The 15,559-nt window shown below is 47.0% G+C and overlaps 1 protein-coding gene across 1 annotated transcript in view; it reads left to right on the top strand.

Annotated features, from left to right (window-relative positions):
• Window positions 1-15,559, top strand: part of LOC119404342 (excitatory amino acid transporter 1) — a 73,868-nt gene that overhangs the window by 12,656 nt on the left and 45,653 nt on the right. The window contains exons 4-5 of the mRNA XM_049419355.1: window positions 326-380; window positions 11,871-12,169. Of these exons, the coding sequence (XP_049275312.1) occupies window positions 326-380; window positions 11,871-12,169 (354 nt within the window). The remainder of the gene's footprint in view (window positions 1-325; window positions 381-11,870; window positions 12,170-15,559) is intronic.

Consider the following 15,559-nt stretch of genomic DNA (forward strand, 5'->3'; position numbering starts at 1 on the left):
GTTAACTAAGCACATTTCAGAAAAATTCGTTAAACCAATGTGGCCAAAATACTCAAAAAGGCATTGAAATTCATGACGTCACACTGACGTTGACGGGCTGGCGGTTCCACTCAGAATTGAAACATGAAACATTGATCTTCATTGCATCTTCTCGTAGTTGCCCCTGGTGGCGAAATTAACGACGATAAAGTTCAGAAAGAATACGTGTAAAATGATTTAATGTTTCACATTATTGTTCCTATAGTGGGCTCGTTTGGTCAAACAAGCCTAGAAATGAGTTCCACCTTCGTAACTTCACTGATATATCCATCCGTGACACTTTCAGCTGCTCACCGTGCAAGCCGACACGACTGATGAGCTGGCGCTGACAGGACGGAGCGGTGAGTTACACAATCTTTTGAGAGAGCGTATGTTGTTTGGTGAACTTGAAACTGTTTGGTCTTGTTTGGTGAACTTGTTTGGTCACTTGAAACCTCGTTTCACTGCGACGCGGGCCTGGTTCAGTAATTTGTTCCCCTCTCTCCCGGGAGAGTCACCTCGGTGGTCTCGCGACTTGAGCAGAAACGTCACGCATGACGTCGTTGGCACGTGTCGACCGGCAGTACTGATGCTGGCAAAAGAGTGCAAACCGTGAAGCGTAGGCAACTCTGGCAAAATGGCGATACATTCCATCATCAGCATCGCCTTGGCTGGCTCCGCTTCAACGCGTTCACCATCATAACTCTCAAAATTCGAACATTCGCCGCCGCTAGGCAACTCGAAAATCATGGAGTATCTGAAGTAATGTGGTGGCGCTGACTGAAAACTCAAGTTTATTGCAAGGGGAACCGAAAAGGGCCCTCGAAGGGGTCTGCCTCCATACCTGTACTCAGTCGCGTCATGTGTTCAAAGTGCAGGCATTCGGCCATTCACGTTTTTGACGATAATGGCGGCCGAAGGCCCCTGATGCTGCATTCCATAGGAGCGGTTCCGCCTTGACACGTGGAAAGCCGGGGACTAAACCGTAGTGAGACGCGCGTCATCGTTTCATTCTCACTTCTGCATCCATTGCGAAGGTCCCCTTTTGGGACTGCAAGTCGGCCTCGTTGGAACGTATTAAATGCGAAGCATTTCTTAGCAAACTTCTGCGACTTTGAGAGCATCTATCTATCTATCTATCTATCTATCTATCTATCTATCTATCTATCTATCTATCTATCTATCTATCTATCTATCTATCTATCTATCTATCTATCTATCTATCTATCTGTCTGTCTGTCTGTCTGTCTGTCTGTCTGTCTGTCTGTCTGTCTGTCTGTCTGTCTGTCTGTCTGTCTGTCTGTCTGTCTGTCTGTCTGTCTATCTATCTATCTATCTATCTATCTATCTATCTATCTATCTATCTATCTATCTATCTATCTATCTATCTATCTATCTATCTGTCTGTCTGTCTGTCTGTCTGTCTGTCTGTCTGTCTGTCTGTCTGTCTGTCTATCTATCTATCTATCTATCTATCTATCTATCTATCTATCTATCTATCTATCTATCTATCTATCTATCTATCTATCTATCTATCTATCTATCTATCTATCTATCTATCTATCTATCTATCTATCTATCTATCTTGTGGGAGAGCACGCGCGCCCATTTTCTTTAAGTTTGCCTTCCTCCAGCCTCTTCCTCCGGAGTCTCTGGTGCCTCCAAAGGCCGGTCGCAACACTGCTTCGAATTACATTGAGCCCCGCCACGGTGGTCTAGTGGTTATGGCGCTCGACTGCTGACCCGAAGGTCGCGGGATCGAATCCCGGCCGCGGCGGCTGCATTTTCGGTGGAGGCGAAAATGTCTGAGGCCCGTGTACTTAGATTTAGGTGCACGTTAAAGAACCCCAGGTGGTCGAAATTTCCGGAGCCCTCCACTACGGCGTCTCTCACAATCATATCGTGGTTTTGGGACGTTAAACCCCAGATATTATTATCGAATTACATTGATTCCCACGGTGCGTGGGATCTGCCGGCTTTTTTTATAGGCCTTGAGTGAAGCGTTACGAGGTGGATCGACGTGTTTTTGGGCTTACGAGGCACGTCGACAACGCTGGCGGTTAAAGGGTAACTTATGGTGCGACGTACAGTCAGCCCTCACGTTACAGTACATACGTCAGTATGATCGAAACAAAGTGCACATTATGGTGCAATCATGTGATTATCATCGTAAGTTTCGTTAATGTATTCCTCCAGGGTCGAGCAATGCTTCAATATAGCTTGCTGAATCATAGAAATACAACTGTAAAGTTTATTATTCAGTTTTTGGACTTGTCCATTCATTTTGGAGGCACACACAACTGTTGGCTGTATTCCCCGCGATCAGTGAAACCTATCTTAGACTTCCGATCTAGCTATTCTAAGTTGGTGAAGAATGGCATTGCGATGTCCTGTTTGACCTCAGCTCTTAAGAAGACTTGCCCTCACTTGTTGTGTGAAAGTTTCACTAAGCAGCTGGATAGGCTCCGTGAGGCATGCTACCGTGTTGCTATTTTGGGCCGAGTGTGTGAAAAGATGCTCGGGAACCTTAAATCTGAGCTCAGAGGCCATGTTGTTTGTGAAAGGGTACGTGAGAGGAAAGTGCTTGCTAGTATTCCTTATTTGCATGATATTTCACATCGTCTTAAGAAGGTTGGTGCGAGATTTGGGATTGATGTTGTCTTTTCAGCTAGAAATAAGATGGGTAGATTATGCGCTGCTGTGGAAAGGAAGGTGGACGGGACTGCGCATAAATGGCATGAGTGCAAGGTAAAACACAGGGACAGCCTTTCAGCGTGCGGCAAAGGAGTTGTGTATGAAGTGCCTTTCACTTGCGGTAAATATTATATTGGACAGACAGGCCGCTGTCTGAATGCTAGCTTGCAGGACCACCGGTTATCTTTGATAGAGCAGCCGCCGTCTAACCTCTCGCTGCGCTGCCGTGACTGTGGTTGCACGCCGGTCTTGACTGATGCAAAAGTGCTTGCACGCCATCGTGACCAGACGGCACGTGAGCTTATGGAGGCTTTCTTTATTGGGAAAGGCGGGGATAACTGTGTGGCTAAACCTTCTCTTGCTTTGAACAAAGTTGAGATAGGGTATCTGGATGCGCACATCTGAGGTTTGGGTTTTGTGCATGGTGAACGTGTGGTTTGCTTGGTATAAATACATTCGTTTTTTAATGAAGGTTCAGTTGTTAGTATGCGCTTGTCCTGTTGCTTTCTTATACTAGTCCCACGTTTTTTCGCGCTATTTGTTTCCAGAATGTAAAGTTTATTAGACTACTATAAAAGCGGAGCCAACAATGGAACCACAGACGTTAATCTGATATGACGCCTGTATCGTAGGAGTACATATGTCGTGTTTATTGCTTTCTTGTAAAATTAGATGGGCAGCACCACAACCACACTTGACGTTGCAACGACATTACGCCTGCATAGGCTGTTTTCCAAACAGCTTGTAGAGCTGGCGTGGCTCTGTGGCATAATATCACATTGCCACGCAGAATGATTGGGTTCGATTCCTGCAAGGATCCTAATTTTTATTCTTTCCATTCGTCGGGTCAACACTGCCGATGTCAGTTTTTGTAGCGTTAAGCCGTGCTCAGACTACAGTCGCATCTGTCACAAATGTCGTATCGCGTAACAGCTGCATCGTCCGTTTGCGTTGCTAACGACCTAGTATGTTCACATTGAGCTTTTCGGTAAGGCACGTTTTTTTACGACGAGCCAATCACCGTTCTTAAAATGTGTTGCGCCCTCGCTACAATTGTTGCAGCCTAGCAAGGTTCGCGCGTTTGGCCATGGCTGGGTTGGCTGGGCTACGGGTCATGATTGCAGGCCACGGGCATGCAACGAAATAAACACCGGAAAACCAACTGCACAGACAAGCTACTGCATGACTTGCAAGACGCGCATGAAGACGCGGAATATGGGAAGGACGGAAGCCCCATGAACGGAAAATGAAAACCGAAACTGCTTTGCCCATTGGTCGTACGTAACGGTCGCATCAGTAGTTGTCGTAAAAGTCGCGGGCCGCCAACATTTACGCCTCAAACGTTACGTACTTTACGCCAGTGTTGTAGGCGTTACCGAAAAAAATGTAACTAAATACGTTACTCGTTACGCTAACAAAAAAGAAACGCGTTACCGCCCTACGTTACCTCTTAAAAAAGGTAACGCGTTACCGTTACAGTTACCCTATAAAAGTAACGGACGTTACTTCTGCCGTTACTCTATGGTCAGAGATTTTATTCACCGCATTTCCACTGTAGGAACCCCAATTAACAGTTTTACAAAGCTGATATTTATAATTCACACAAAACTTCTATCACAAAGGACAATTTTTGCGCGAAGTACCGATTTAACGAGAATAGGTTGCACAAATGTGTCGTACCATGGCAACAGTAGCGTAGCCAGAAATTTTTTTCGGGGGTGGGGCGGGGCCGTTAAGCCATACTTTATGTATGGTTGTGCGTGCGTTTGTATGTGTGCCTGTACATGAACACATGGAAAATTGAAAGATTTCGGGGAGGAGGGTTGAACCCCCCAATCTCCCCTCCCCGGCAACGCCAGTGCTTGGCAATTGTGGAGTGACCTAAAGTCGCCTGTACAGTTACATCTCATCATCATCATCATCATCATCATCATCATCATCATCATCAGCCTGTCTACGCCCACTGCAGGGCAAAGGTCTTTCCCATGTACCGCCAATCAACCCGGTCCTGTGCTCTCTGCTGCCACGTTATACCTACAAACTTCTTAATCTCATCTACCCACCTAATTTTCTGTCTTCCCCTCACGCGTTTGCCCTCTCTTGGAATCCAGTCAGTTACCCTTAATGACCACCAGTTATCCTGCCGACGTGCTACGTGCCCGGCCCATCAGCCATCACAGTTACATGTGATGGCTGCTAACTGTGTGGTACATGGTAAATCCATTTTCTCAGTGTGACTTTAAACACAAAATTAGATTTTATCATCAACGCTCTCCTTAAAGAAAACACAGCTCTCAACAAGTTTACAGTAATTCTGACGGTGCACTTCTACTAACAAGAAAGATGATCAAATAGTCACGAAGAAATGCTTAACGGCTTAGTTTTGGGAAAAAAAAGATTTGCACACATGCATTTCTTCCCCTTTAAAATTCTGTAACTTGCCTCAAAAATTGCGAGCGTTTATGTGAAGGCGCTCAAGGTCAACCTCGTTCGCTGAAAATTTGGGTAACTACAGAAACGTGTACCCGCCGTTGCCGATAGAAAGAAGCAAATTTCATTTTGGAAACAAAGTTGATAACCATCGCTAGATTATTGCAAGGAGAATCTTCTAATAACTACAGCTTCTTGAAGAAATAAAGCAACAGCTGCATTTCAAAGCTGTCATCGGACAGATTGCCTCTCTTCTTAATGAATCGGTCCGCACCTACACTAAATAGGCATTTGAAGGACGCATTGGATGGTTCTCTTAACGCGTGATGAATGAAAATAGCGCGAAAAAACGTAGGACGAGGCGAAGAAGGCTACAGCACAAGCGCATGTGGTGTAGTCTTCTTCGTCTCGTCCTACGTTTTTTCGTGCTATTTTCATTCATCATGAATTACCTACTCACCCAACACTCTATTCTTAACGCCTGGCGGGCCGGCATGAGTACGCCGCTTCGACAATAGAACGTCGGGGCGAGCTCTGCAACAGTGGCGCCTATGAGACGAGGGAATTTGTGTAAAACTTCCGGGATAACTGAAAAAAAAAGTAACGAGTAACGTGACACCTCACGTTACCGAAAAATGTTAACGTAAGTACGTTACCCGTTACAGTTCCTAAATAGTAAAGAGTACGTTACTAAGTTACCGAAAAAAGTAACGCGTTACCGGTAACGCCGTTACTTGTAACGCGTTACCGCCAACACTGCTTTACGCTAAATACAACAACGTCTGAACAAGCTCATTACGTTGATTACGTTTACGGTCACGATCCTTACCGAAGATCCGTACGTTGCGCACGTAGTCTGAACACGGCTTTAGCTACACTGGCCTAGCCAAGCCAGTTTTGCGTGGCCCTCAAAAGCCGTGCGGCGCATGTGCGAGGATCAGTGATGTCACACAGCTGGCGCATCGGAGCCGGCACCTCCCGCGCACTCCGCCGCTGCCGCGCGCGACTCGCTGCCACTAGCTGCCACCGGTCTGCGCTTTCCAGAGGAGTGACGTCGTAGCTGAGGTAGACGTAATGGCGCCGGCGCGCGCGCAGCTATTCGCCTTCGCTGTGCAGTCGCCGTCTGACACTGCGGTGGAGCCGCTTGATAGCGCCTCTGACTGGCGTTTGCCAGTGTGGTATAGCCATAGAGAAGGAGAGCGCAAATGCTGCTCAACGGCGCAGAAGAGCGGAGAAGCTTGACTCCTCGGATCCCGAAGTAGTTGCCTGGCAAAATAAATACACATGTGCCACATAATATGTATGCCATGTGTGTGTCATTGGAGCAGTAGTAAGCATGATAATCAAGCTAATCCTAGACAATCAGGAAAGCTAAGAACAATCAGCTGAACCTTTGCTAACGCTACGTTATCCTGGCATAGCCGAGCTAAGCCACTGCAACATTTTTTTTCTTAACGCCCTCGCATTTAAATTACCAATGTCTGTTCTTGCCGCTCGTGGGTAGATATAAATCTCAATCCCTGTGGCGTATACCCGTACACCCGTGGTAAACGGGTATATGCCACACGTGTTTGGAGGAAAGGGTTTGACGACGTACGCGACAGGATTTTCACATTAATGACCCGACAGTCATATTCGTCATATCCTCTTACCCTCCCATGCCAATTTTGGTTTGCACCAAGTTAAGGAGGCGACCATGAGAGCACCCTGACGTAGGCGGCTAGATAGATCGATAGATACGCAGATATAGAAACGCTCAAAGTGCCAAAGGTTCGCTAAGAATTGCTTCACATTTAATAAAATTTGCTTCTTATCTGCCTCCAACTGCGGGTATACGTTTCTGGTTGTTGAATTCCTGAGCGAGCGAGGCTGACCTTGAATGCCTTGGCATAAATAGTCGCAATTTTCGCGGCAACTATATAGATTAAAGGGGCAAAAATGATTTATGCTGCAAATATTTTTTTCCGGGACACCGATGGATCTACCACGCTATGTACCTCCGCTGCACCCTTTGTCATCCCACGAATGGCTCGACGGTTCAAAGTAGGCCACAAGACCACATCAACTGCCGCAGAGCTTGTTGCTGTCCGGGAGGCAATAGGATACGTTTCTGGAGAGCAACCTCGTACATGGACGATATTCTGTGACGCAAAACCCGCTTTGCAAACCATTAATTGCGTGAGACAAGGTCCATATCATATTTTAGCGATAGAAATTGCGGAGCTTCTTCACGTTGCTTCAGCAAATGGCCACCTCGTCACCTTCCAGTGGATTCATGCCCACTGCGGCATAATGGGAAACGAAGAGGCAGACGCCGAAGCTAAAGGAGCCTTGACCAGTGGCCCTGAAGTGCGCATTGCGCTTTGACGGCCAGACACGAACGCCCTGCTTCGGTACGTAATGCGTAACCTCACACTTGAGTACTGGACCAAACCGGAGCGACGACACCGGCGATTGCACAAATGAGACCCGGAAATGAAGTTCTGCATGCCTCGTAAATTAAAACGACACAACGCAAGGATGATTAACCGAATTCGTCTTGGTGCGGCCTTCACAAGACGTTATGCACCTATCATCGGCTGCAGTGACACCGGTACCAACTGCGATCACTGTCATAGGCGTGCGCACAGGGGGGGGGGGGGGGGGGGGGCAGGGGGGCGGCCGCCCCCCCTAATCACCTAAGAGGGGGGGCGCAAAATGTACCCGTACATTGACCCTTCTAGTCACCTAAGAGCGGTGGGGGGGGGCGCAAAATCTGCCCCATACATTGACTTAGTAGGGTGGGGGGCGCTGCGCTGAACCTTTGCCCCCCCCTGATGGAGAACCTTGCGCACGCCTATGATCACTGTCAAGTGCCAGAAACACCTGAGCACATACTTTGTACCTGCCCAGCATACGCACGCGAAAGACAGAAATTGATTTCCTCTACTGAAGGAGTGCATAATAGGCCATTAACTGATGAGGTTGTGTTGGGCCCTTGGCCGGACGCCAACAGTACAACTGTGGTCATAAGAGCGCTCACAGCTTTCCTACAAGCCACTGGACTGGATGCGCGGCTATAGCACTGCGCCACCTTGACGGGACTGTACATACTCATGCTCACCATCGTCATCCATTACTCTTTTTCCTCCCCTTTCCCCTCCCCCGGTGTAGAGTAGCAGGCTAGAGCATGCTATCGCTCAGGCCGGCCTCTCTGCCTTTCTGTAAATAAACCTCTCTCTCTCTTTATTCCGACAAGATATGCGCTATATTTTGTACGCTAGTAGAAGCACGCTGTCAGAATTGCTGTAAATTTGTTGAGAGATGTTTTCGTTCCGGAGAGCGTTGGCGATGAAATCTCATTTTCTGTTTACTTTGAGAAATGTGCCAAGAAGTTATAAGCCATCACATGCAACTCTATAGTGAACGTTAGGTCACTATAATATGGCTTAAGTCCGGCACACTTGTGCAAAGTTTTCTAGTTACATCAGTATTTCAGCTTTAATCGTTGTTTTGGTTAGAAGTTTTATGTGAAATATAAATGTTGCCATATATATATATATATATATATATATATATATATATATATATATATATATATATATATATATATATATATATATATATATATATATATATAATTTTTCTTCACATACTATGAATAACGTGCGTTTACAAAATGTTATCTTGCTGTTCTGTTGCCAGTATATTAAAGGGGTACTGACAAAAATTTTGGCCTCGCGTTTTTTTTTTTTCTTGCAATGTGTTGCTGGGAGCCTGTTAGTCATAACACGGCACATCTTTTGCTGCAGTGCGCGACAGATTATTAATTACAGGCTCCTCATTACCGACCAGTGTCAGTTTCGGTTTTAACAACGACAAGTCTCCGGGTGCAACCAGGTGCAACCATCACCACCTAGCGGGTGCAGCGCTCGATCAAGTCAGCACACAGAACTGTGACGCACTTCCGCACGGTTCGCGAGCATGCAGCCGCCGAAAAGTAGGCTGCTAGAGCAAACGCGGCACAAAAAAAAAAAAAAAAAACATGGCGGCTATGACGTCATCATAACTTGCTGCAGCGTGGTCACGTGAGGGAAGTAGGGAGTCCCCAAGGGTCCCCTTTGAGGGTGTCAGTAGCGCGAGGATGTCGATCGCTCACGCAAACTGCAAAATTCATTTAGTATTGCCACGCGCGCTTCTTTTTGCAATTTTTGTGTAACTAGTCCGTTGCACGCGTAGCTGCCGCCTTGCGCAAGCCGCGCCCTTATGTCTGGGAACCTTCCAGATTATCTTAGAATGTTCTTATTGCTTGAGCGCGCAAACGCGAACAGGTGAGATTATTCTCGAAATAACGCGGCCACCAGCTATAAGGCTCGACTGTTCGATGCTGCATGTATGAATGCCGCCTCGCCTTAGCGCAGAGCAGTTTATCGACGGCCGACGCCCTGTTCGCCGCTATCAGTGTACAGCGTGTATTGCTGTAGTTTGGGTTTTCATTTAACGGCCACAAATTCGGCCAAAGAAAGAGTTTCGTCTTGAACACGCCTACTGCTGTCTTCGTCGACGCCACGACCACGTGACAATATAACTTCCAAGCTATATTGGCTGTTGGTATTTTGCAGATGATATACGCATGTTCACCGGAATTGATCCCGCAGGCTATCTCGCCGCAAAATATTGTGTCGGTACCCCTTTAAGACGAAAATCACAAATACGGCACATTGTTCAATAATGCTCTAACTACAGATTTTTTTTTTTGCTCCGCCCCTACAACAGCCAGAATTTCAAAAAATTCTCAGATTGTTGCCACACATTAGATTAACAATTGTGCCAAATACTGTTCCCAAGAATGACGTCAAACGCAACCAAAAATGCTTAAGCGAAGGCATGTCTGTAAAAATGCACTATTTTGAAATTCAATTTAAAAACTTTCGATTTACAAACTCCCGAGAATTAAAGCCAAGCGAGTGTTCTAACTTAATCCAGCAAAACATGTTGCACTCTTTCGGTGAGGTCGGAGTTACAAAGCCACCAAAGTTGCCAAATTGGGGTAAACGTGCAACCACTTAAATGAGCGAGCATGTAACTATAGTTGCCATTGTCATGATATTAGGTCCTGTTCACGAAACAACAAACTGACAGAAGAAATACGGATAGTTGCTTTAAAGTGCGCATTTGTACACATGCGTGTCTGTACGCGTTGCAGTATTGTTCCTGCCGAAAGCAACTACGGGAAAAAGTTCGCCTAGATGCGCACTGTAGTCGGGTTTTCGCATGCAACGCTTTATTCAGCCCTTAACACAGGACGTGATAGAGACATTAAAGGAAGAGTGGATCTGTCGTGGATTGAGACGGCACACACTATCTCCGCATTCTTTTACGCCCGACAATGGCGTTTCACCTTCACCGCCATCTTCAGAGGAGGAATTTCTGTTGAGTATATGAACAAGTTTAGCTCCTCAGCAGCATTTTGCTCAGGAACAACATTTTCGACAGGCCCAGACGCTTCTGTACATTGTGTGGCTATCTGTTCGAAGATGCTGAAGCAGTGTCCAAGACGGAGAGAGTTTCTTCTGGCACAAGGCTCATGAACAAGGCGTTATCCAAATCTGTCATATTTCCGCTCTTTTTAGGGGCGAAGTTCCTTAGGGTGTGGGTCGTTCCCTCCTCTGTAGTAGTAGTATGTAGCCACCTCGCCCGATCGGCAACGGGCGAGGTGGATCGGCAACGGCGCGAGGACCCTGCCGTACGAGAGGTAAATCACACTAAAAGACATACTTTGCGGGCGATATACTCTTGTGGGCTTTCAACTTTTCGTTTAATGTACGTGATAAAGAAATTATCTCCACGAAAAACGCAAAGCACACCTTGAGCAAGATGTTTGGTTTTGGGACGCTTTATGTGCAGTAAACGCCGTGCATTGTTCGCGAAGCCGCAGCACTTGCACGATCGCGTTCCGTTGGCTTTCGTTGGGCATGCTACCGACCTCGCGTCGTGGAACGCGAAGAAGAACGCTGCGCGCGTGGTGTCTTCCCGCCTAGCCTTGCCGTTAATTCTCACGAGCGGGGAACGCGGTCGCTCTTTGCGCGCTTTCTCTTTCGCTCGGGAGCGGACACTTTCCTTGCATTTCACCGATCGCAAAGCGGTGATAATGAAGGGACCACGTAAACCAACAGTACAATAAAAGTTTGGTGTTTAATATATACACGGTGTTTGACACTCTTTATATGATGTACTGGGCGAATTTCACGGAGGAGTTTCACGGTTTACCGATGATTCCCTCCGGAGCTTCGCCCCACTCATCATCATTCACCCCGTGGATATGCTGTGATTTTTTTCTTGTGCTTCTTCAGATAGTCAGCGCTAAACGCTCGCTTTTAGCTGTGCAACTCAGCCATAAATATAAGGGTAGTACAAGAATTAAGCGCATGCATACTCACATATCCTGCTAGGCTGTTCAGTAGAGGACTGCCGGGCAGTCGACGACACGACGGACGGACGTGAAAGCTGATGTGTTGTTGCGACTTGAACTTTTCTGAAGCGTGTGGAGTTGTTCATTGTATTTATTTATTTAATTAATCTTTTTTTATTTTTCATGCAGTAGGGCTGCAAAAGCACCGCCTGTTTTTTTCTCTCTCTTTCGCGTGCTCCACATCGCCGAGCATAGTTTTCATTTAACGCTCGCACCTGTATGCTATACTCGGTGGTGGGGATTGTCCTATTCCTGTGGCGCATGCCCACCTGAGGAGTTTTGCACGACGGAGCACGAGTTACCGAGAACACGTACTCGGCCACAGCAGGTTCGCCAGGGCCCGATCCGGTGTTTACGTCGCTGGACAACGCCAACCTGATGGGCGTGCTGTGCTTTTCGGTCATTCTGGGCCTGGTGCTGTCTGCGTTCCGCGACGAGCAGAACGTGGTGCTGCACGTGTTCGTCTGCCTGAGCAACACTCTCATGACGGCCACGCACATGCTGCTCTGGTTCGCTCCCATCGGACTCTGCTCCGCCAGCGTGTCGCTTGTGCTGCTGGGCGCCGGAGAGTTGCAGGTACGCACGGGTGCAGTGCACACCAAAGGCTTGTATCACTCGCCAAACGAAAAATCAGGCCGGGAAATTGGGAAATTGGCAGCAAGCAAGGCTTGGCGTGCCTGACCTTTTATTTGTTTGTTTATATCGCACTGCGCAAAGCTCTCTCCTAAATTTTATCTCACGTGTTTAGCAGCGCAACACTTTAGTTGCATGCTACAAGCGACGGCTCAGCGTTCACATCCTGGCAACTATGAAATGTGGCAACTCAAAGTGACCTCGATAAAGGATCATATCAGAAACGACTGATCGCCGACTAGCCAGGATCGAGAGAGCACCAATTACTTGAAATACAAGCATACGCGTGCGACTGCTGACGCAGCGCATTTCTGTACACTCGCCACCGCCGCCGCCATCGAAATCTGCAACTCGCAACAAGCTTCAATTGAAAATAACTACCCCGTGTCCTCTCAAATGTGGCTCGAGGCGGGCTAGCTGCGCATTCCCTTCGTCTTTGCGGTAAAAAAAAAGGTATGGAATTAAATAAAGAAATGCAAAAAGTATGCTTTCTGTGCACGTCTCTAACAATACTTTTATGCACATTCAAGTCAACTTAAGTGCAAATAAGACGCCGGTAATTTTCAACAATCGTACGACCTCTACAACAATCCTAAAAGGTCCGAGGTATGAAGCAAACACCATGAAAACCACACAATTCGTGTCTTGCACGGCCGTGTCCAAATTTTCCTGTGTACTAGAGCTGCGAACATGGTGAAGGTGTGAATTCCACACAGTTCTACAGCTTCATAACCGACAAAGCAAGCGGGCCTACGCTACAGTGCCGCGACCAGCTACGATCAGTGGATACAGAACAGAACATTTCATACGCAACATGAGCCTTGCAGCACGCACACTACAATGCATCGAAGAAAAGAAAAAGAATGCTGGCAGTCTGTCTCTTGAAGATCCTTCGGGACTTGGTCGTTGTTATTTCATTGCCCTCCGTGAAGGTGGCAACTCGCGGTTCCTTCCTTAACAAAGCACTGATTTGGTCTAGCGCATTTTATTGATGATGGCGTTCAACTGACGACTTGGTCGTTGGCGTAATGCGCTGATCGCCACCGTGGCGTCTTTTTTGATCTCAAGAAATATTGTGTTCGACATATACGTTACTGTTCAAGCTTTAAGGAAGTCCGGGCACACTAAACAAGTGCGTGCATTTTTTGGGGCGTCTGTCTGTCACACATCTTCCAACTTAAGTGCCTTTCCTGGCCGCGTGCCGCGTACTTCCATGTCATGAATGGCGTGCGCGCTATTAGCGTAACATAGGCTCTGTTCCAGTACTCGCCGTGGACGGCAAAACAGACAGCTAAGCGAACAGCGGCCATATTAAAGGGGTCATGAAGCACCCCTTGGGCTTGTTGAAAAACATCCTGCGGAAAGCTGACACGGCTGTGAACTGCTCAGCCAAATATTGCAGTCGTGCGTGCCGCGTAAAGGCTACAAGCGGAGCGCGAAGTTGCTGTTTTCTCAGGCGCTTTCTTTTCAAACAGAGGCCGGTTCTCACTCTCGTCGGTGGGCGGGGCGTCTGCCGGTTGACGTCGCGTATCTGCTTCTCCGCGTCGCAAAATACATAGCATCCTCATTGGCCGACAGCAGACATAAATCGAGAGCGGCGTTCGCATCAGATGCGCTTCTTGCCACGGGGTGCCGCCACTTGCCGGCGCCGCACTCCTCAGTCTGCTAACTTTACACGGTAGCCGCACTCGCGCATGCGAATCACAGCGGGAGAACGATCGCGTTTCACGACACGCGCTGACGTAACTTCTTTCCCCCGTGCCATCTGTCCCTATGTAGCTTCCAGTGCGCTCGTCGGCACGAGAAAAGAGAGAAAGCGCTGAGAGCGTGCGCCAAACCCCCGTAACTCCGCTCATTATTGACGGATTCGAGAAATTTTTGCGGCAATCGATTCGCGAGGCAGTAAACTCCGATACTGAGATCATTAGATCATTACTTGGAAAAGTGGTTCATGACCCATTTAAGTCTCACCGCAGTTCTCTTGTACCCGCTAAAATAAGCAGTTTCGCGAAGACAGCATAGAGACAAATGCGATGCAGAACCCTGCAAGATGGCGGCTGAGCGGAATGGCTTGAATCTGCGATCTGCTAAGCTGTCAGCAGTGGTGTAGCCAGGGGCTGGCACACCGGGCACGTGCCCCTCAGGAAATTTCTTTCTGCCATTGAATATACAAAGCACAAAATGACGGCACTTGCCTGCCCCCATTTCAGATCAACACTCTTAGAAAAAAAGGTCGGCCTATTCACTAACTAAATACTAACCGTTTACTCGTCACAAAATACACTAGCCTCTTAGTAAGTGAAGGTAGTAAAATGCAGGTTAGTGGAACTTGCTACCTAGTTAGTGAGTAAATAGTACTAGATCGAATGGCTAGACCATTACTAAGTTGTTAGTAACAGCGCTAGCAACTTACTAACCGTATTAACTCTACTACATTTAGCCAATTAGAGGTTTACGCCTATTTTGTTTATATGTGCGTGTGCTTTGCCATATCAAGATGATTATATTACAAAAGTACCTAAACGATTAAAAAAAACGAAGTGGCATTGTTCTCATGCATTAACTAATGGCCGCTAATTACTTGATGTAATTACCATGGTAAGTACACATCACAGCAACATACATAGAGGCATGAATTGATCACGAATGAGAACATACGCGCAAGCGCACACACAGAATAGCAAGACTTTTACGTAGCCGATATCTACTCTAGCAGCGGCTTGAAGACTATTTATGCTCCTACTTTGGGATAGCACACCGTGTACTGGTTAGCAACCATACAATTTAGAAGAATAATAGGGGTGTGCGAATATCAAATTATTCGAATACGAATCGAATACGAATATCCACCTTCAAATATCGAATCGAATATCGAATATCAAAGGAAAAATGCCTCCACAGTAACAATATTTTATTTAACATTTAACTATTTGGAAAAAAATATTAACAGCCTGACTGGCAACAAAACATACACTGCTATATCCAGAACACAATGTACAGGCTAGCACAATGCACATCACAACGAAAGTAAATATCACGGCACAATGAAAGTAATGACTAGACGTTATCATGAAGAAATATGAGTTGCTCCACATGATCAGGCAGCAGGCGCTCCCTTCTAACAAAGGCAACTCCCCCTGCCACTGAAAATGCACGCTCGCTTGGAACAGAAGTGGCTGGTATAGGGAGGTACATGGGGCAAAGCTTTGCCAGACTGGGGTATCTGAAGGTGCCTACAGTCCGCCCCCAGTCACGTGGGTCACTGTCTTTCTTCAGAAGTGGTCCCGCACAGTGAACGAGTGTTAGTGCGGCACGTTACGGCTGCATAATATT

This window comes from Rhipicephalus sanguineus, chromosome 9, assembly GCF_013339695.2.
Source record: "Rhipicephalus sanguineus isolate Rsan-2018 chromosome 9, BIME_Rsan_1.4, whole genome shotgun sequence".
Taxonomy (NCBI): domain Eukaryota; kingdom Metazoa; phylum Arthropoda; class Arachnida; order Ixodida; family Ixodidae; genus Rhipicephalus; species Rhipicephalus sanguineus.